This window comes from Orycteropus afer, unplaced genomic scaffold, assembly GCF_000298275.1.
Source record: "Orycteropus afer afer isolate SDZICR_OR568_19922 unplaced genomic scaffold, OryAfe1.0 scaffold00173, whole genome shotgun sequence".
NCBI lineage: Eukaryota > Metazoa > Chordata > Mammalia > Tubulidentata > Orycteropodidae > Orycteropus > Orycteropus afer.
The window spans coordinates 181,974-204,792 of record NW_006921760.1 but is presented as its reverse complement, the minus strand read 5'-3'; the positions used below and the strand labels follow the sequence as shown (position 1 = coordinate 204,792).

Here is a 22,819-nt window from a genome sequence, read left to right as displayed (position 1 = left end):
CTTCCCTTCAAGGCTCAGGGGTCCACGATTATCTTCTGTGTCTGTGTTAATTGGTTTCCCTTTTCTTTGTTGAAGAGGGTCTGTGCAATCTTTCTGCCTAGTCCGCCATCTTGCCGGAACTCCCGCCAGATTAATTTTTATATATAAAGCTACTGGGAGATTCTACAGTTGGGACCTAAGTAAAATTTCCTGCAAAAATGCTTGGCAGCTAAGAGATAAGTTGAGATAAAGGATTTGCAAGCAAGATGGTGGGGCAGGCTTTGTGGGCTGGAGAAAAAAATAATAATAACTTGGGAGGAGATTGCTGGAAAAAAAGTCAGCTGGGCTAGGATTTAGGGGTCAGATAAATGTTGGGGGTGAATATAAAATGTATGATTCTGCTCAGTTATGTTTACTGAGATGCTGGTATGAGCTGTGGAATTCCCAGCGCATGAGAAGCTATTTGAATACAATCTAGATGTTATTCAAAGTAAAAAAGCGAAGCTATTTAAGTTGGAAATGAACACATTTCAGAGGGATGTGCTTCTCCTCCTGGTGGTGTCCAGGATGATTAGCAGCCTTAACAAATAATCGTGTCAGTCCTCTCTTCCTTTGTGTGACCCTTCATTGAATGCTATCTCTGTGCTGTTGTGTCTCAGGTCACATGGCTAGGTTCACGACCATCCTCAACCAGATTCCCAGCCAATCTTCATCAGTCCGGACTATCCAAGGGCCTCCTGGGGAACCTGGGAGACCAGGCTCTCCCGGAGCCCCTGGAGAACAAGGACCGCCAGGTACACCAGGCTTCCCAGGAAATGCAGGCGAGCCCGGGACCCCAGGAGAACGAGGTAAGATGGACCACTCTTTTCAATGGAACTCTCTGAAGTAGTGCAGTGAAACTGTGCAAAGCAGTGTTGTTTGTACAGGGAGTAAATAATGGATCTAAATTCCTTCTAGAGAGCCCTGGTGGCTAACCTGAAGGTCAGGGGTTGAAACGCACCCAGCAGGTCCTCAGGAGTAAAGACCTGGCGATTTACTCAGATTGCAGCTTAGGAGGCCCCATGGAGCAATTCTTTCCTGTCCTGTAGGGTTGGTGTGAGTTGGAATCAACTTGACAGCACACAAGAGCACATTAATTCTAACCAGTGTACTCTTTGGCCCTTGTTTTTCTGTTCCAAAGATTGACAAAATGGAGCAATCCATGGTTTTTATCTAGAGCTATATCTGCTTGTATGAAAGAGGAGAGGCAGGGCCCCCAGCTCACCTCTAAGAGGTCTTTGAGTCAATGAGAGAAAGGTGCTTGGATGAATTAAGAAAAAGTGCTCCTTCTACTGGAAGAATTAGAAAACGATGCCCCCTCTGGGCAGATGCAGCATCACTCATAAGACCTGGTGAGCAGAGAGCACACCCCCTAGGTCTGGTGGCTTTTTGTGAAGTGCCCGTATTGGGCAACCAACAGGCAATCCTGCCGTGAGCCAGAGTCATGACGCAACGTGACATATGGTTCACATATGCCTATGTAGATTCTACCAGCTCTAAACTTCAAATAAAAACTGTGTGTGGCTTATCTTCCTAAAATACAAGACAGCATTTTATGTGATAGTTTCATAGACCCATAGTTTCGTGGGTCAATATTTTGTCTTTCCTACTGAAATATCTTTAAAGTAGAGATCCTCCTCAGCCTTTTCTTCTACCTTCTACAGATGTCAGCAGTCTTGGCTACAAACAATAATAACAGTCCTTTCATAGAATTCTACCCAGTTTCAATAATTAAGCAAGATCTCCCACTCCAGAAACAGATGAAAGAGATATGGCAAGTTGGAATTTGTATATTAACCATGAAAAAATTAATGCGAAAAAGAGACAACTGTAAAAACAGTGTTTTCTTTTACAGTATGTCCCTGAGGCAGGTCAGGGGCCCCTGACTTGACCTGCATGGATGAAGGGCTGGCTCACTGTCCAGGGAGCAATGTATTTTAAAGACGTTCCCTAACTGAATCAGAAAGTAATGCTTTTTTTTTTTTTTCCCCCTTTCTAATTTGAAAAACAGTATTTTCTAAGATACAGTTTCAAGAAGACAGATTTGCAGAAAAATGAAATGTTATCGGTCTGCTCTGTGAGTGATTATGTTGGTGAAATTCTGAAATTTGGGCTGTAAAGCATGGATGAGATAGGTAACATTTCACGTTCATTCTTGATCAATTCTAGTGGGTCACATGCACTGCTGATTGTGACCAGTTGTATGCAGTCTTCTTCTTTGGAAATGGCTTTTCCATCCCCTGTCTTACCTACATCATCCTCTTCCAGTTCAACTCCTGTCTCTTGCATCGTTTTGTTGCTCACCGCAGAACACATATGTCCCCACCCCCTGAACTCTGGCTGCACTCAGCATCTGCCCCACCCGCGCACTAGTGGACAGCTGGATTGCCCAGAAGAGGCACTGGATCTGAAGTGCTTTGCACATAGTAGGTCCTCACTAAATAGGTCCTGCTTTGATCGTGACCCAGTTCTGATTTTCTTTTCTAAAGGCGTTGCCCTGTGCCAGGGTGCTACATCAGCAGACATAGAGAAGGGTGAATTCCCTTGCAACACACTGAAGATCTGCCAGCCAGGAAGGTGGCCACCTCTGTCAGCAGGAAAACCTATAATGGGGTTGGTAATGGATAAACTGTGACTCAGGGAGTGCAGAGCCAACACCTGAGTCACTTTCAGCAAGTCACAAGTTGTCTTTGTTGTTTTTGGAGGTCCTGGCCCCTTTCTTGCCAGATAGTGTCTTTCCTCCTCGGCAAGACTCCTTGAATGATTAGACCAGAGGAAAATCAGCCAGGAGTTCACAAACTGTGGCCCAGACAATCCTTGGAAATAAGGAATTTCCATGATGTAATTTCCTTACATACCTATAGATATATATCCTTAAAGGGTATGGGACAGAGTAGAACAGCCCCATAGGGTTTCCAGCACCGTAAATCTTTATGGAAGCAGACTGCTTCATCTTTCTCCTATGGAGCATTTGGTGGGTTTGCACTGCCGACCTTGGGTTAGCAGCCCACTGCTTTAAACACAGTGCTACCAGACCTCCTAAAAGATAGAGTAGACAGGTGAAATCTTTTATTTCACAAATACGTAAAGGAGGACAGTATGACAGAAAGGGAGAAATGGCTTTTGAGCATGTACAAAGATGATCCCAGTGGATTCCCAGTCGAGCTGCATGGCTGTGGGTTTACTGTTGTTATTAGGTGCCATCAATTTGATTCCAACTCACAGCAGCCCCCTATGACAGAGTGGAACTTCCCCCATGACGTTTTCTGGGCTGTAATCTTCACAGGAGCAGATCACCAGGTTTTTTTGCTGTGGGGTCTCTGGGTTGGGTTGAACTGCCAATCTTTCTGTTAGCAGCTGGGAGCGCTTAACTGTCGCACCACCGGGGCTCCTTTTGGGTTTACTAGAATAGTGTTTATTGTACGGCACCCAAGAAGCTCCAGCGTTCCTCTTTTATTCCTTGAGCTGTAACTGTTGAGTGCTGGCTACTCTGACATTAACCCTTCTTAAACCATGACTTTCTGTGATTCCAACTGTATCTCCTATCCATTGCTAATTCCAATCTCTCTGTATCAGAACTAGATTGATCTGTTTATTTCCTTACTCCATTTATTTAAACTTTCACTTTCCACACTGGTATTTTGAACCACAGGTTAACCCAGTCAGCATCAAGTTTGTTGGTTGATAGTTCACAAAGTCAGGTTTCTTTCATTTACTTAAAAAGAACCAGAAAATGTACCTGATTTCAGTCTTCAAGCAGTTCTCTCACTTTCCATGATTCTTCAGAAATTATTGGCTCAGACAAACCATCCAAGTAATGATTGTCATGTTTAGGTTGCGGATCCATAACAGCTGGAATTCATATCTGGTTTGTTTTATATGATAGATCAACAACTGTTTATTGAGTCCAGGATTTATGTAAGACTTTTGGCTTGGCAGTGTGTGAGATAATACTGTTATTTATGGCTTTCACTTATTAGGCACCAAATGCATCTGCCAATTGTTGTGCTCAGTTTTATGCATGTACTATCTCGTTCGGGTGAAATAGAAGATGTGGTTTGGATAAGGAAGGGATATGAAAATGTTTCTGAATGTACAGGGTGGCAGCTGCTAAATGCTGATCGAGTTATGTGCAAAGTCAGTGTTGTTAGAATCTAGAGGAAGACATTATTGTGGCCTTTGATAAGGAAAAATGCTAATATTTGCTAAGCAACCACTATGTATAAGTTATGAGGGACTGGTGGTTCAGTGGTGGAAGTCTCACCTTCATTTCAGGGACCCAGGTTTGAATCCTGGCCAGTGCACCATCAGTCCATCATTGCATGTTGCTATGATGTTGAACAAGTTTCAGCTGAGCTTCCAGACTAAGATGGACTAGGAAGAAAGTTCTGGTGATCTACTTCTGAAAATTAGCCAATTAAAACCTTTACGGATCACAATTATCCTATCCCCAGCCTATCATGGGGATGGATAGCACAGGACCAGGCAGGGTTTCTTTCCATTGTGCCTTGGGGTCACCTTCAACCAGGCCCTGATGCCATGGTTTACAGAACACTGTAAAGACAGACAAAATTTAAAAATCAACTTTCAACAACACAATTCATATAAATTGTCTCATTAAACATATGTGTGAAAAAATGTTGAATTGGTAAATGCATTTTTTATATTTTTACAACAGTTCAGACAAACACCTCTTTAAAAAAGAATTTTTTTTTTCAGCCTTGATGTTCTGTGGTTAATATGGAAAAGAAGGACTTGGTTTCAGAAAATTAGAAAAGGAGGAAGGAGAAGAATGGGGAGATGAAACACAACTGAACCCCAAGAAGGGATCAGCCTTGCTCTGGTTACCATAAATAAATGGCAGCTCCTTTCAGAGATTCAGAAATGACAGCCAGGGTAGGGGGATGCTATGCATACACTGAGGTTAAACCTGGGTCCCTGATACTCAAGCTAAACTGTGCCTCAACAGGGCTGAGAAGTCTGGAGAGAAATCTGAGTGCCGGAATGACTCAAAGCCAGGAGGGAGAAGTAGCTGCTTGTGTTTAATATTCCTGTGGTTGAAAAGAGCAGTTGGAGCTGAAGATAAGTTTGGCAGAAAACTTTGGTCCCAAATTCAGAAATAAAGCAAAGCCAGGAATCCGTGATGGTAACGATTGTTTCTGTGAAACTTCTTAATGCCCTTTGTATCCTGGTTTATTCCTGGAAAAATGATCTCTTGTTAATTTTTTTGATCAACTTGATTACTGTTAGAGGGCCATTAAAGCTTTGTGTATAATTTGCTGGCTGGCAATCAGATAGTCACAAGTCCCCAGTGCCATTTTGCATTTCGTTGACATTCAATTGCATAAGACATGGTCTTTCTTTTCACTGGTGTTGAAAATCTGCTAAACTATGTTTGCCTTCTTCCTCCTCTGTGTCCCCACTGCCCGCCTCTCATCTCTTGAAAGATGATCTCCAGACAAATAAAGTTTTCTTTTTTCATACCCAATACTTATCTGGTAGAGTCCAATATGAATGCCCTTAAGTACAAGACCTTTCTCTGAAGATTTGATGGATTATGTTTTCCTAATGTATGGTCAACTTTTGGCAATGGATGCTTTTTCTTGTTTCCTTTTGGAATTATCTCTCTCTTTTTTTTTTTCTCTTTCTGTTACCTAGAGACTCTTTACATTGATAGGCTACAGAGAGCAGCTCTATGCTTAGTGATCTGTTAGAGAAATTACTGTAAAGCTTAGCAACTTAAAAGATGTATATAATCTTAGTTTTGTGGGTAAGGAGATTTGGAAGTAGGTTCACTGGTGGTTCCAGCTCAGGATCTCTCAAGAGGTTGCAGTCAAAATGGAATCCAGGGCTTCAGTCATCTGAGAGCATGTCTGGGGCTGGAGGATTTCCTTCCAAGCTCATCATGTGGCTGTTGGTGGGCATTTCAATGGCTGTTGGCATGAGGTCTCAGTTCCTCACCCTGTGGGCCTTTCCATAGGGGTCCTTGTTCTCACAACATGGCAGTGACCTTCCTGAGAATGGGTTCACTGAGAGAGAGAGAGAGCATGAGAGAGTGCAAAAGCACACACGTGTGTGTGTGTGTGTATGAGAGAGAGACAAACAGACAGAGACAGACAGAGACAGAGACAGAAAGAGAAAACAAAGAGAAGGCCACAATACTTCTGTTTTAAACCAGTCTCAGAAGTCATCAGCTTCCCCTTCACCATATTCTGTTTCTTAGCAATGAGACACTAAGCCCATTTCCTTCTCAAGTAGAGGGGAATTAGGGTCTACGTTTTGGATAGAGGAGTATCGAGGAATTTGTGAACATATTTTTAAACCATCATACTCCTCTAAATTAAATCAAATCTTGCTGGCCTCACAATGGAACAGGATGATATTTTCATACCCAAGAATAATTTCCAAGTAGTATGACTTCTAGGAAACTGAAAAATGTGGGGCCCTTGTGAACGGTTGGCTCACTCTGTTCTCTGCCTGTTTTCCCCATTTAAATGGGCGTCTTTCTCTCTCTTGCCTCCTTTAAAAACATTCAAATGCCAGCTGTAACTTTTTAAATACAAGATGTGGATTTAAGCACCATAAAAGAGTAGCATCTACTGGAAAAGAGTTTTTATAGAAGACGGACATCTTTTGTGCTCCTGCTCTCAAATTAATTGTAATCAGGATAAGAGCATTTTTCCAACAAAGATAACAGATGATTTAAAAAAAAAACTTGGCAAATTTAAATTCCAATCAAATCATTTCCTCATCCCTTGTAAAGAATAAAATATTACTTTATTACAATAAAAAGCTGTAACTGATGGTTTCTCTTCTCTTTGCCATGAAAGCTAATAAAATTGTTTCTGAAGCTTAAAACTTTTTGAAAACCTTAAATAGGAGTCTATGTAATAGGTCGTTGCATTGGCTTTAAGTCCAGTGTGTGGAGCAGTAGGTCCCTAGGTAGTACAAACATTTTGCACTAAATTACCTAAAGGTTGAAGGTTCAAATCCTCCTGGTGGTGCCATGGAAGAAAGTCCTGGCAATTTGCTAACCCACTGCCATCGAGTTGATTTTGACTTCTAAGCCTGTAAATCTTTACGGAGTAAGACAGCCACATCTTTCTCCAGCAGAGCAGCTGCTGGGTTTGAACAACAATCCTTTTCATTAGCAGCTGAGTACTTTAATCACTGGGCCACCAGGACTCCTTCTGTAAAGATTACTGTCAAGAAAATCCCATGGAGCAATTCTACTCTGTAACATATGGAGTCGTCTCACCAAATGGAATCAGCTTGATGACCATGGGTTTGAGATTTCTTTCGGTCTTAGAGTAATGGATATTGTGCTAGTAATATTGTTCAAGGTTAGGGCATCTCAGTAAGATATGTTTCCATGGCCACAGTGCAAGTTTTCTACCTAGCTTTACTTTGAGTATGTAACCTTTGCTCTGTTGTTGTTGTTGTTGTTATGTGCCGTCAAGTCAGACCCGACTCATAGTGACCTCTCCTAGGGTTTCCGAGGCAATATCACTATGGAAGTAGATTGCCCCATCTTCCTTCTGAAGAAGGAACAACATATATATGTAGTTTGAACCGCCAGCCTTCTGGTTAGCAGTCAAGTGCCTTAGGCAGCCAAACTGAACTAGTCTTGTTCTCAGTGTCAGCTTTTGCTCCATAATAAACAGCCACAAAAATCTCACTAGCATGCAACAGTAAGCATTTCTTATCACATACTTGTGTGAGACTGGAGCAGCTCTGGGGGTCCTGATGCAGGGGCAACAGCTACTTAGAGTATGTCCTTCTCATGGCAATGACAGAAGCACAAGAGGACATCCCCCAAACAGAAGCTTATTTCAAGCATCTGTTCATGCTATTCGCAATAAAATCCAACTTATTGAAGCAAATCATGTGACCAAGTTTAAACCCAAGAGGCAGTAAAATGGATGAGACCATGGCAAGAAGATGGATGCATAATTCTATCATAGTCTGAAGAACCACAAATTGAAGCTAGGATATTCTTCGTACATGCCTTATCCTTTCACAGTGGTGAACTGTTGATGCTTGTTTGTGCCCTGCTCTTGTATTGTACCCTTGTGTGAATTTTGTCATGTTCTTCCCACTCCCCAGCACCTTGTTTCTTCCTCGGGCTCATTCAAACTCAGACATTAAAATTCATCTCAAAAGTCACCTCTCCAGACCACCCTGTCCTCATCATGGCTTATTGTTTGGTCAGTGTATTTGCTTCTACCCCAATGTATTCCAAAGAAGCACTTGAATTGCACCTAGACCAAGTAAGATGGCCCTGGTTTGTGCTTCCTTGGCCCTAAGCAATTTCTGTCATGTTATATCACAGCATTCTTCCCATTATATGGTAATTGTTGCTGTACTTGTCTGTTCTTTTTGTTTTGTTTTGTTTTTACCTCTGCACCCCACACACGGAACCTGAGCAATTATGTAATAAATAAATAATGGCTGATCCCTACCTCATCATTGTCTGACACATACCATTCAGCACAAGGAAGAATATATTTTCTTGAATTGACCTTTTATTTAAAATTTTTATTGTGATTTGGGTGAAAGGTTACAGAGCAAATTCATTTTCCATACAGAAGTTCACATATACTTTGTCTTAATGACATTGACTGTAATTTCCCACAATGCAACAGCTCCCCTCCCGCTTCCTCCCCATAGTTACCTCTTCCCTGTCTTGAATTGACCCTTAATGATTTCACTTCTGTCAGTCGTGTCTCACCAATGAGGCTACAGTCTCCCCAAAGACCACATTTAATGCATATTTTCCTTTTATTCCTCATAATGCCTGAACTACAATAGTTATTTCATGAATCAGTAAAGATTTATGGTGCTGATTACCTCTTGGCTAGCATTTTGGCTGCCATTCCTCATTCACCCTATAGCTATAATAAAAGCAGAAGCCCATATGGTTAATATAGTGCATCAATCCTGCTAATAGTCAGTTATTGCCAAGATAACAATATTAGCATTTTTCTTTCAAGTCATTATCATATAAATTTAGTCAAAAAATTAGATTTTTCAATAGGCATTTCAGTTATGCTAGAAAGGATTTTATATATATATAAATTTTATATACATAAAATACTGTGTCTATATATATGTAAGGAGCTCTGGTAGCATAGTGCCTAAGGCACTTGACTGCTAACCAGAAGGCTGGCGGTTCAAACCCACCAGTCACTCCTCGAAAGGAAGGTTGGGCAATCTACTTCCGTAGTGATACTGCCTCAGAAACCCAGGGAGGGGTCGCTATGAGTTGGGTCTGACTCGATGGCACATAACAACAACATATATATGTAGTACATTTATACATATATATAACACACACACACACATACACAAAGACCTCTTTTAGTGTAATGGGTAAGGCATTTGGATATTAACCAGAAGGTCAGTGGTTGAAACCCACCAGCTACTCCTCAGGAGGAAGATGAGGCAATCTGCTTTCAAAAATATTTATAGCCTTGGAAACCTAATGGAGGTCACTATGAGTTGGAATTTGCTCGATGCCAGTGGGTTTGGTTTTCTGTATATAAACATATATATACACACACACATATATATATAAACATATATATGTATGAACCCCCCCTTTTTTTTTGAAGATAGGAATGTGCTTGGCCATTTGTTGAATGTTTAAGCCTTGACCATAAACATGTGAAATGGAAGTAGATCATGTACTAGCTTATGAGATAAAACTAAAGCTGTGTGTATTACATAAGGTAAATAATTTTCAGTGGAGTTTGTGACATGGCTTTTAAAACAAAAGCACTTTTATAGCTGGTGAAAATGTAAACAGAAAAGATATATTCATTACCTTCTTCCATTTCATTGGTTCTGGATGTAAATTTGGCTTTAAATTACTATGTGAATACACCAAAGTCAAATTTGACTTTTCTGAATTTCTTTATTATTTTGGCAAAGTCTGATGAGGAGCTAAGAGAGAAGACGTATTTATCTTAATCATGGACTCCTTTTGTTTATCACAAAGGACTGTGTGTCCCAGCACATGGTGCTGTAAACTCTGTGAGCCCCGGCCTGCTCAGTGCCCCACACAGCTCTTTTCTCTTCCAAGACTGAAGAGTAGTAGCCTGTCACTTTCCAGTTCTGCAAGGAATGGAGACCAAGCTCAAATTTAAATATCATCAGCTGATCAAATATTCAAATAAAAGGTGGACCTGCAGTGTTCATTTTTAAGCCATAAAAATTGGCTCAGTTTTCTGCTGTGTTTGAATATATTTTCTGAATAGTGCTGAAAATCATAGACTAGCCTTTAAGGTAAAGCAATCAAAATTTTGGAGCTGGGAGTGATAGACTGGCATTTGGCCTGACATTCTTATGTATCTATGAGATCATAATGTCAGTGGTAAAACTGAGTGGACAAAAACAGAGGATTGCTTGTGCCTGAATAGCCTTTCCTTTCTGCCAGTGATACGCAGGCATTCACAGAAGCCACAAAGGACCACAGTGCTTTGGTGTATGCTCTGATGGGTTGTCGGCCTTATCTTCTTTTTCCCTTTCTCCTCCCTTTTTAACTTCCATTCTCCCTCCTTCATCTCCTACCTCCCTGCTCCACTTCCTTCCTCCTTCTCAGTGCCCAGATTTAAGGTATCAAATATAGATGTTGGTGCTCAAAAGACCAAAGGACCCCTGCCTATGTTACCTTCTCTCTCTAACTGACAGAAGCACCTGAAGCTCAGAATCTTCTGTTGCCTTGATCTTCATCTGACTGTGGCCTCTGTTGACCACTGGACACCCCAACATGCTTTCCACTGGCTTGTCTGTGCGCCTAGCACAGTGCTGCTGTTGAGATCGCAGGTTCCAGCCCGCCTTAGTTAATCGTATTGCTTTGTGGCACCCCCGCAGGGGCAGGTCCAGAGTTTGTGGGGCCTGTAGCTTAAATAATTTGAGTTCCTTTTTTCAAGAAAAGGAGGTTGTTGTTGTTGTTAGGTGCCGTCGAGTCGTTTCCGACTCATAGCGACCCCATGCACAGCAGAACAACGCAGCTGAGGGGCCAGACCCAATCTCCTTAGTCAGGCACACAAAGCTTGGCATGACCTGGCAGTCTGCTCCCATGAAGATTGTAGCCTTGAAAGCCCTACAGGGCAGTTGTACTCTGTCATATGGGGACTGCTATCAATTGAAATTGACTCGATGCCAACACAGACATGCCCTATTCTGTCTCCCCACAAACCTTTGCATGTGTGCTTCCCTTTGCCCACAATGCCCATCTGCCCCTTCTTTGCGTGGCCAATGCCTGCTTTTCAGAGATCAGCTGTATTAGCGTTCTGTGACTGACCATCCACCCACTACTGTCAGGTCAATTCCAACTCATAGTGACCCTATAGAACAGAGTAGAACTGCCCATAGCATTCCTAAGGCTGTAAATCTTTACTGAAGCAGACTGCCTCATCATTCTCCTATGGAGTGGCTGGTGGGTTCGACCTCCCAGTTATCAGCTGACCGTTTTAACCACTGTAGCACCTGGGCTCCTCGTGATGGACCATAGATACTCCAATTCTGTGCTTTTGTATTCTGCCATAGTTCTCACACTGCATTGTAACTACTGGCGTATTTCTCTCTTTACTATAGAGTAACAGGAAGGGTGTTTTTGCCTCTGGATTCTCAGTACCTGGTATCAGGACTGGACTAGTCAGTTTGTTTTCAGACACATCACCTGTCCGCCCTTCCCCTATTTTAGTGTATATCACAGGAAACTGTTTCCAAGCTCCCTTGCCTTTTGCCTCCTAGGTAGGTTTAGTCAATGAGAGGCACTGAGGAAGACTGGAGACTAGGAAGAAGAAAAAAGCCGAGGTATTTCTCCCCTCACGTCATCCCTGCCTCTTCTGGCAGTTCCAGTTTTAGCTGCAACCCCTCTTGGCTCCTCTTCTACCAGACACTCTCTCTCTGATTCCAGATCTACCAGAGGCCCCAAGATCTGAGCACTGGTCATACCATCTCTTCCTATTGTGCCTACATTCCTAGGGGTGACAGTGGCTTCCTTCTGTTGAATCATCTTCACGTGGCTTCTCAGCTCCTCTGTGAGCTTGGCACAGTGCTTATTGGTGGGGTTGAGATCTTCAGGACTCTGGTCCACCTTCATTAATTGCAATACTTTGTAGTACCCACCATCATCCTCTTTATTTGGTTTCTCAGCCCTTCTATCTCCATGTAGCCAAGTCTCTCTATTAAACTTCCTCTGCCTGAAACATTAGAATGGTTTCTCGTCACCTGGCTGTGCCCTTAGTTATAGAGGCATAGTAAAGGCATAGCAGATGTCCAGTTGTTATATGACAAAGTCAGAGCAAGCTCTACCAAATGTCAAATTTGTTTTACACTTAACACAATCATGTGTTTTCCAACTTTTGCCACCTTAGCACAAAGCATGGATCTCCACATTCTGGTACTATCCTACAGACCCAGCATATAGAAACAACAGAGACTCTGGCAAAATATTTGTTGAATTGAGTCTGGTTAATGTACCATCCTCTAGCTGTCCAGGACCTTGTACCTAGCAAGCAGTCAAACACCACCTGAAGGAAAAACAGTCTATAGTCTCAGTTCATCACCAACATTTCCCAGGAAACAGACAATGTAGTAACATAGCTGAAGCATTGCCTGACAGTCTTGTGACTTTTGGGTACCATTACATGAAAGCATTGCCCAGGCCTTCTGCATCTGCCTGGGCACAGGTCCTGGGAGTTCCTCTGAATGGCTGGGGTCAAAAAGGAGTGACTGGCCTCCATGGAGTAATGTGAGAGGCCAGCTTGGTGCTGAGTGTGATCAGAGGGCATAGGAATGAATCACCTGTCTCTACTGAGGGTCCAAGAGGAAAACAAGGAAAATACTAAAGAGATAACCAAGGGCCAGACTCTGGACATACAGTCAGTTGTGAGCTGGATAAATCCTCTTAAAATCAGCCCCAAATCTTGCTCTGAGCTGAGAGCAAGCATGCAAACCCTGGAGGTAAGCAGAGGAAGTGTGGTGATAAGCACAGGGCTGATTGCTGAACATGAGAGGAGGTGCAGACAAGCAGCTCAGGAAGCCAGTGACTGCAGCAATCAAGACAGGAAGCACGGCCTCCAAGTTCAGCTTCAGGCAGAGGGGCAAGGAGCACAGTGGGCGGGTGTCTGGGCCTCGGCTCTGTGTTAGTGTTCCTTGGGCTGCTGTGCAAAGTACCACAAGCTGGGTGGCTTAAAACATCAGAAATTCATTCCCTTGCAGTCCTGGAGGCTAAAAGTCCAAAATGAAGGTGTTGGCAGGGTAAGTTCCCTCTGGAGGCTCTGAGGGAGAATCTGGTCCAAGTTCTCTCCTAGGTTTTGGTGGTTTCTGGCAATCCTTGGTGTTTTGGGTTGGCAGCTGCTTCAGTCTAATTTCTGCTTATGCTGCCATGTGGCCAGTGTCCATCTCTGCCTCTTTTATAAGGACATCATGCATATTGGGTTAGGACCCACCCTGCTCCAGCATGACCTTATGTTGACCTAACTGATACCATCTTCAAAAACTCTACTTCTGCACAAGGCCGTATTCACAGGTACCAGGGATTGGAATTTCAACATACGATTTTTGACATAGTTACTTAACCTCTCTTTATCACAGTCCCCTTTAGGGTTCGTAGTTGTCTGTCTCCTCAGCTCTTGTAATGACTGAATGTAAAGCATCTGATATTTAAAACCTGGTGAGATCATTGCAGGCAGAGCTGATATACTACTGGCTACATTCTTGGTTTGTCAAAGTCTGCAGTTGAACTTTGTAATTTCATTCATTCATCCATTTGTTTGACAGATACTTCGTCAGTGCTTAATCATTGCTTGGCATTGGGAATACCATGAAGAACTAAAATAGACACGTGCCTGCCTGTATGGACCAATAAGAGAACAGATTAGAGGACCAGTGTTAGAGCAGTGATAAGGGAGAATGAGATAGTGCTGCAATGTCTCCACAGACATTCACCTGTGGTCCCTAATGAGACTCTTAGGAAATCATCTGCTTAGCAGTTCTCAGAGCACACCTTTACACCCTTCACTTAAAACACCTATTTTTGAAATTTGAGAGCCACATCTTTTGAAATCCTAATCATTCCTCCAAGCTTAGCTCAAAATTTGCCTCTTCTATGAATTCCTCATCATGCCCAAATGCTTTCTTCCTTGGTGATTAAAAGGAGCATTGAGTTTCTCTTGATGGTGATGGAAAATTTGGCAGTGGGTAGTGATGATGGGGGAGCTCTGGTAGTGTAGTGCCTAAAGCATTTGACTGCTGACCAGAAGGCTGGTGGTTCAAACCAAAGGAAGATGGGACAATCTACTTCCATAGTGATATTGCCTTGGAAACCCAAGGAGGGGTCGCTATGAGTCGGGTCCGACTCGACGGCCCATAACAACAACAACAACAGCAATGGTGATAGTTACATAACATGATTGATGTAACTGGTGTCACTGAATTGTACATAGGAGACCTGTTGAATTGGCAAATGTTGAGTTATATATATAGCAATTTTTAAAAAAGAATAGAATAAACAGGGAAAAAAAAAAGTTCTGGTTCTAGAGTTAGACTGCCTGGGCTCAAATCCTGGTCAGTGCCTTTACTAGTTGTGAAAACTTAGACAAGCTGGTTAAACTCCCTATATGTGTAAGGGCTGTCTGCTATTGCTTGGCCTATGTGGCTCATTTGAGACATCTCATACACAGCCTTATTGGTATCTACTTATGCTTGTCTTTCTTTTGTTGGAGTATATAATCCTAAGAGAGTTGTTCTCAAGCTCTTTGTGGATACCTGATAACATCTGTTTCCATGCAGGCTGATTCCATCGTAATGGGCAGCTCCCTAGGATGCAGAAAGTGCATAAGTACTTGATACACAGCTGCAAATGGTCCACCCTCCTTTCCAGTTTTTCTTTCCTATAGAGTCCTATGGGCTCTTTGTATTTCTCACATTGCTCTGCATAAGAGCGCGGACACAGCCAGATTCAGTATATGCAATAAGGAGCAAAGGCCAAGGCTTAGGAGTTGGACTTGGTTCAAGTGCTGACTCCATCTCTCACACTGGATATATGACATTGGGCAAATTATGGAATCTGAGAATTGATTTTTTTACCTGTAAAATGGCGGCAATACTCCTTACCTTGTTGTGAGGACAAAATGAAACAATCTGTATGGAGCATAGAGCAAATGCCAAATACATAGTAGGCACTTAAGACACATTCTCCTTACTGCCTTAGAGGGTTTTTTAATTCAACCCTCATATATAGTGCCTAAATTCCCTTTACAACTTCCTTGCTAGATGTCTTCTAGCCTCTGCTGTACATCATGAATGAATGAATGAATGAATGAATGAATAATAGGAAAAACTTCTATATAATAACTCTAAATATCCTTGGCCACTCCACAAGAAAACTAAGGGCATTTTAATTATTTTTTTGGTAAGTTAAATTTTCATTTATATTGATTTTCTCCATAGAAAAACTGTAGAACCTTAAAGTGAATTGGAGCCAATTACAAAGCAAGGCAACCATTGCTGTGGAGTTGGACCCGACTCATAGTGACCCCTCCTTGGGTTTCCGAGGCAGTATCACTGCGGAAGTAGATTGCCCAACCTTCCTTCCAAAGAGTGACTAGTGGATTTGAACCTCCAGCCTTCTGGTTAGCAGTCAAATGCCTTAGGCACTGTACCACCGGAGCCTCATATAATAACTTATAGGATAATAAAATCTGAAAATTCCCTGTTAATAGGTAATTCTGTCTTTAGAAGTTTTCTTCTTTTTTTTTTCTCAGGTATTTTGAGGGGATAGAATATTTCCACTTCTTTTCTTGTATATAACTAGAAAATTAAAATGACCAGATTTCCTACCACTCAATCTTTCCCAGTCTGTTCTCTTTATGAACACATAAAGGATAAGTCATGAAGATATTATCAGAAGATTATTCCAGAGAACACTTTCCTGGATGTCACGTGTCACCTCCTCTCCCGTCTTCTAGTGGTAGAGACTCATGTGTTGAGGAGCCATGCTGCTCACATGGATCCTTTGGCACTGAGAGGTCCTGAGAGGCCTGTGAGTCACCACACAGTTAATCATGAGCAGCCTAGGGTTAGTCAAAAATATACTTTTTTTGTGTTCTAATTCTTTAAAAATTAGTGGTTCTCTGTGGGGAAAGTGACTCCAACCCATTGGGTGAAGAGCCATTTTCCACTAAATTCCCAGATGCACAGTAGGGCACAAGTAGCCATAAGTGAGGCAGCACCGAAGAGCTACAAGGTCCTAGCTCCGAGTATTAGCTCCTGTGTTAACACCCAGTAGGCTTACTCAGGATGGTGGTATGTATTAACAACTTGCTCAGCAATGGAGCATTAAATGTTGACTAGTCAGAGTTAGTTGTATGGTTTCTAAACTTGGAGGAGAAGACTGTATTTTTATTTTGAGAGTTTACTCTCTCCCTTATCAGTTCTGAAGAGAAGTGTCAAGGCCTAAGCAGGTGGTCACAGCACCGTGGTCAATGCCCCTGGCTTCTCACTGCCATGTTGGTCTTTTCTGAGCTCAGATGCCACTACCAATGCTGTGTGGATATTAGGGTGTTAGGGACGCATAGTGGTGAGCAGACCAGCCTGGAGGACCAGTAACAAAGAAAGGCTTTTCTTAAAGAAGCTGTGTAGATCTTGAGCCCAAGAGATGGCCCCAAAGAGCAGAGCAGAGCATATACCGAACCTTCAAATCAAGAGACAATCCTATAGGCAGTATAGAAAAAACTGTTAGCTGTTCCTCAAGCTTTTCTCAACCAGCTATTCCCAGAGCAAATACCTTCTCAACAACATTCTTTTTGGAAATGATGTGCTCATTAGGAACCTGTACATAGACCAGGAGGCTGTCATTCGAGCAGAACAAGGGAATACCACATGGTTTAAAATCAGGAAGGGAGTGTATCAGGGTTGTACCCTTTCACCATACTTATTATATCTGTATGCTGAACAAATAATCTGAGAAACTGGACTATAGGAAGAAGAACATGGCATCAGGATTGGAGGAAGGCTCATTAACCACCTGTGATATGCAGATGCCACAACTTTGCTTGCTGAAAGTGAGGATGACTTGAAGCACTTACTGATGAAGATTAAAGACTTTAGTCTGCAGTATGGATTACAACTCAACATAAAGAAAATGAAAATACTCACAACTGAACCAATAAGCAGCATCACAATGAATGGATAAAAGATCGAAGTTGTCAAAGATTTTGTGTTAATTGGTTCTACAATCAACACCAATGGAAGCAGCAGTCAAGACATCAGACAATGTATTGCATTGCAAAAATCTGATGCAAAAGACCTCTTTCAAGTGATGAAGAGCAAAAATGTCTCCTTGAAGACTAAGGTACGCCTAACCCAACCATGTTATTTTCAATCACCTCATATGCATGTGAGAGCTGGACAATGAACAAGGAAGACCGAAGAAGAGTGGATGCTTTTGAGTTGTGGTGTTGGCGAAGAATACCAAAAGTACTATGAACTGCCAAGAGAATGAACAAATCTGTCATTTTTTCATTTGAAGAAGTGCAGCCAGAATGTTCCTTGGAAGTGAGAATGGCCAGGCTTCATTTCACTTACTTTGGTCACGTTGTCAGAGGGACCATTCCTTGGAGAAGGATATTATGCTTTATTAAGTGGAGGGTCAGAGAAAAAGGGGAAGGCCCTCAACAAGACAGACTGACACAGTGGCTGCAACAAAGAGCTCAGGTACAGCAAGGATTGTGAGGCTGGCATGGGACCGGGCAGTGTTTCATTCTGTTGTCCATAGGGTCACTGTGAGTCAGAGCTGACTTGACAGCACCTAACAACAACAACAAGATGCTATAAGTGATTCTTTTAGAGTGTTGGAAGTCTTGCTTATCGTATGTTATAATCTGCCTAAGTATTACTTTTACTATATAAAAAAAATTTGTAATTAAAAAATTGAATCATTTGCATGACTAAACCAAAATTAACCAAACCTGTTACCATCAAAGGAGCTCTGGTGGTGCTGTGGTTAAAGAATTAGCCTGCAACCAAAAGGTTGGTGACTCATATGGCTCCTAGTTCCCCTTCAGGTCTGGAATTGAACCCACTCCTGTGGTGTCCAGCTAAACAAAAGACAGGCATATGAGCTGAACATTTACATTAGGTCCTTGGAGAGATCAATCATGGGAGAATAGAAGGGCTGTGTTTGCACAGGGAGACAGCTCAGGGAGCAGGAGTGCATGGGAGGGAAGGACACAGGGAAGAGGTTCTATGGGGGAAATGTGAGGGGAGCTGTTGCATTGTGGGAAATTGCAGTCAATGCCATGAGACAAAGTGTGTGGGCTTCTGTATGGAAAGTGAATTTGCTCTGTAAACTTTCTCCCAAATCACAATAATTTTTTTTTTTTTTTTTTAAAGAATTTATTTCAAGTTTTCTGGAATATTGAGAACTGATTGTTGAGCCTAACTGTTAATAAAAATTAAATTATATACACACACACACACACGTGTGTGTGTGTGTGTGTGTGTGTGTAAAGGTTGGTGATTCAAACCCACCAACTGCTCTGCAGGAGGAGGATGAGGCAGTTTCCTTCTGGACAGATTTACAGCATTGGTATGATAGTTGGAGCTGTGTGTCAACTTGGCTGGACCACAATTCTGTGTGGTTTAAACAGTTGAGATGTGGGTTATTCCCATGATGGGATCAGATGTGTATGTTTTGAGCAGGCAATCCGTTGAAAGTGAGTTTCCCTAGGGGTGCGGCCTGCCTTCCAATCTATTGGACATCCTGGGAAAAGAGACACTCTTCTGTGGATCGGGATCCTGCTGTGCTGCCTACAACTATCTGTGAGTGAACAAGCCACCATTGGGCCTGGAGACCTTGGATTCATCATTTGTTGGAGTCAACCGGTATACTGCCTGGCAACTTTGAGCTCATCAGTGCCTGTAGCTGTGTGAGTCAGGAAAAGCCTCCAGCTTGACATCTGATCCAAGAACTTGGGGCTTGCCAGCTTCTATAAGTGTGTGAGCCATTTTCTTCAGATAAATTTCTTTCTCTATATATAAACTTACTGATTTTGCTTCTCTAAAAAACCCAGCCTAACACATTTGATACTAGGAGTGGGGTGCTACTCTGACAGATACCTAAAGTGTGAAAACAGGAGTGAAGTGTGTCCTTGACCCAAGACCCCAATAGAGAGACTCTGGTATGCAGCATGAGAGACAGCAGCAGCAGAGCCAAGAGACCTGCATGAGATAGTGACAGCCTTACCAGCTCACGGAGCAGAAAGCTGGGTGCCATTGTGCAGGTGGCTTCCTGGAGAAGTGTAACCCACTACCATTAATTGGTAGAGGAGACCAGCATGAAATGGAGTAGCATGTTGGCTGGCCCATGGCGCAAGAAAGCTGAGTGCTTTTGGGGCAGGGAGATTTCTGGTGGAGTGGGTTGCTATGATAGTTGGAACTGTGTGTCAAGTTGGCTGGACCACAATTCTGTGTGGTTTCAGCAGTTATGATGTGGTTATCACCACGATGGGATCAGATGAATCATGATGAGCAGCCAGTCCATTGAAAGGGAGTTTTCCTAGGGGTGTGGTCTGCTTCCAGTATATTTATGGACATCCTGGGAAAAGAGACATTCTTCTGTGGATTGGGATTCTGTTGTGCTGCCTACAACTGTCCGTGAGTGAACAATCCACCATTCGGCCTGAAGATCTTGGATTCGTCATTCGTTGGAGTCAACACCCAGTATACTGCCTGCCAACCTTGAGCTTCTCAGCCCCTGCAGCTGCAAGAGTTGGGGAAAGGCTCCAGCTTGACGTTTGATCCAAGCAAGAACTTTGGACTTGCCAGCTTCTATAAGTGTATGAGCCACTTTCCTAAGATAAATTTCTCTCTCTCTCTCTCTCTCTCTCTATATATATATATATAAGCTTTACTGGTTTTGTTTCTCTAGAGAACCCAGTATAACACAGTTGCCTTTGTCATTAATCGGTAGAAGTGGAGAGACTAAGGAAACAGGAAGCAGAGCTGCCTCAGCCTTAAGGGTAGGACCATGGCCTCTGGGGGTGGAACCACCACAGCCCCCTAGGTTTCAAAGAGCCAGACCTTCACCAACTGGGTTTTGGAGTGTGGGGCTCCTCATTCATGTGAGCTGGTGGGATGGAGTCATAGCTGCTGCCCAAGAGTGAGGGGGCAGGGCTGCCATGCCCAAGAGGTAGCGGAATGGGGCCCACCACACCAAGGGGGTAAGGCCATCACTCCTGAACTAGGGGACTGGAGCCACCGGGTGAAGGAAATCTGTATAGATGCCACCCATTGAATATCTGTACAGGTGCCAAGTTGACAAGGGGTGGAATTATGGTAGTTAAGTTTGTGTGTCAGCTTGGCTGGGCAGCTAATACAGTTATTCCCCGTGGTGAGACTGGTAATTAACTCCATGGTGGAATCTATTGGAGCAGCTACTCTGCATATGTGGTCTGCTTCCCGTGTATAAGAAACAGCTTTGGCAATGGTCTCTAGCTTATGGAACACTTGAACCCTGCATGTAGCTGTGTCATTGTTCAGCAGCCTACCATGCTCTGCCCATCTTGGGACTTTTAATAGATTTGAATTAATGGCCTGCTGTGTGGTTTGGTAATATCAGGACTGTGCCTTATTGTTTGTTAACCTTGGGCTTGTCAGCCTCAGCAGCCAGCAGCTGAGTGAAGAAAAGCTCCAGCTCCTGTGGGCCGGGAGCAGGAGGCAGAGCTTAAACTCAAGGTTGAGGGGCTTTCACCCAGCCCCTAGAGCCTGGCATTTTTAACTCAGACTTAAAGCCTCCAAACTGTAAGAATAAACTCCTGTTTGTTAGGCCATCCCATTTGTGGTATATTCCTGTCAGAGTGGCATTAGATAACCAGAACAATTGGAAATGCTATGTGGCAGTTCTACTCTGTTCTATTGGACTATGAATTGAAATTGACTCAATGGCAGTGGGTTTTTTTTTTTTTTTTTTTTTTTTTAATTGCCGTTGAGTTAGTTCCAACTCATAGCAGAGTAGAACTGCCCCACAGTGTTTCCAAGGCTGTAATCTTTATGGAAACAGACGCCACGCCACATCTTTCTTCTACAGAGCAGCTGGTGGCTTGGAAGCACTGACCTTCTGGTTAGCAGGCACCACCAAGGCTCCTACTTGTATGCCTACTTCCTAACAAGTTGCCTATTCTCATGTATTTTTGTTCCCTTCAGGCCTTGCCAATCATACATAATTTCTCAGTAGCTGTAATTCAACAAAGATGCATTCTGCAATTTCAAAGCATTGTTGCACATGAAAAACAGACACCAGAGACCTGCCGTGATGTGAGCCATGACCACTCAGGTCCCAGTCTGATGAGACTCTGTCTTGTGCTCTCACCTGTCAAGTGATCTTATCATAGGACCTGTTTGGGGGATGAAGTGTCAGAAGCAAACGTTCCCTTGTTTTTTTGCCTATGAAAATGTATAGTTTGTTAATAGCACCGTAAATTGGAATAAGAGGTCTGCTCAATGGAAAAGAAACATGAATAGGTTTTGATTTTTATGAGGCTGAATCAGCCAAATGAAACACAGGCTTTCCTGAAGCTTCCAAGATTTTAATGGAAACTCACGCGCTTCAGAACTTTGTTGCCTAATTAGAATTTATGCCTTTTGCAGATATATTACAGGGTGAACCAAAAGGAAAATGTTCGACGTGGTCACTTGTGATTTCTATTGTGTTACTTGTGGGGTGCCAACTGCATACGTTGAATGGTCTGATGCATGCAAAGACGCAGCCCATGCCCTAGTGTCTGGCAAGCTGTGCCACTTCAGTAGAAAGGGAAAAAAGACAAAGATGAAGGATAACAAATACATACTACACATTCAGACACAGACTCAGCCTTCGATATATGACTGTGCACATTTCACTCCTGCCAGAATTTAACTAAACCCCATGGAGTCATAACCCTGAACCTTCATTATGTTCACAAGAGAGCTTTTGGAAACTCAGAAAAGTGGAACTATCCAAATTCAATTTTAAGGAGTTCTTCTTCTTCTTCTTCTTCTTCTTTTTTTAACAGGTCTAACTGGTACCAAAGGAGAAAAAGGAAGCCCAGGCATTGGAACCCAAGGTCCAAGAGGTCCCCCTGGGCCAACAGGTAAATTATTCTATCTGACAAAATGCTGAAAGGTGTAAATCCTGTTTTTTATATTCACAGACATTTAATGTGAAGAGAATGGCCGTATTGCATTCCCGTGTCTAATGTTGTTGTTGTTATGTGCCGTCAAGTCGGCCCCGACTCATAGCGACCCCTCCTTGGGTTTCCGAGGCAGTATCACTACAAAAGTAGGATTGCCCAACCTTCCTTCCAAGGAGTGTCTAATAGCATGGTGGTATTTTGCTTTCATTTTATTGGGATGTCAGTTTGTTATTAACAATGCTTCCACAACTAGGATAGGCTACGAGTCCAAACCAAAAAAATAAATAAAACCAAACTCACTGCCATCCAGTCAATTCTGATTTAGAGCAAGCCTGTATGGTGGGGTAGAACTGCCCCATAGGGTTCCTGAGGCTTTACAGAAGCAGATGGTCTCATCTTTCTCCTGCAGAGCAGCCGGTAGGTTTGAACTGCTGATCTTTTAGTTGGCAGCCAGGCAGTTAAGCACTGCACCATGAGGACTCCTGGAGGCTATAAGTAGTAGCAAATAAATCCCAATGCTTAGTGAGTTGACATAATAAAGGCTTGCTTCATACTCACACAGTTATGTGGGTGAGGTGGCTCTCTTCCATTTTGAAACACATGAGCTCCATCAC

At 42.8% G+C, this 22,819-nt stretch overlaps 1 protein-coding gene across 1 annotated transcript in view; it reads left to right on the top strand.

Moving 5' to 3' along the window:
• COL14A1 (collagen type XIV alpha 1 chain) overlaps window positions 1-22,819 on the top strand; it is a 248,155-nt gene that overhangs the window by 220,720 nt on the left and 4,616 nt on the right. The window contains exons 42-43 of the mRNA XM_042781791.1: window positions 639-827; window positions 22,086-22,163. Coding sequence (XP_042637725.1) covers window positions 639-827; window positions 22,086-22,163 — 267 coding nt within the window. The remainder of the gene's footprint in view (window positions 1-638; window positions 828-22,085; window positions 22,164-22,819) is intronic.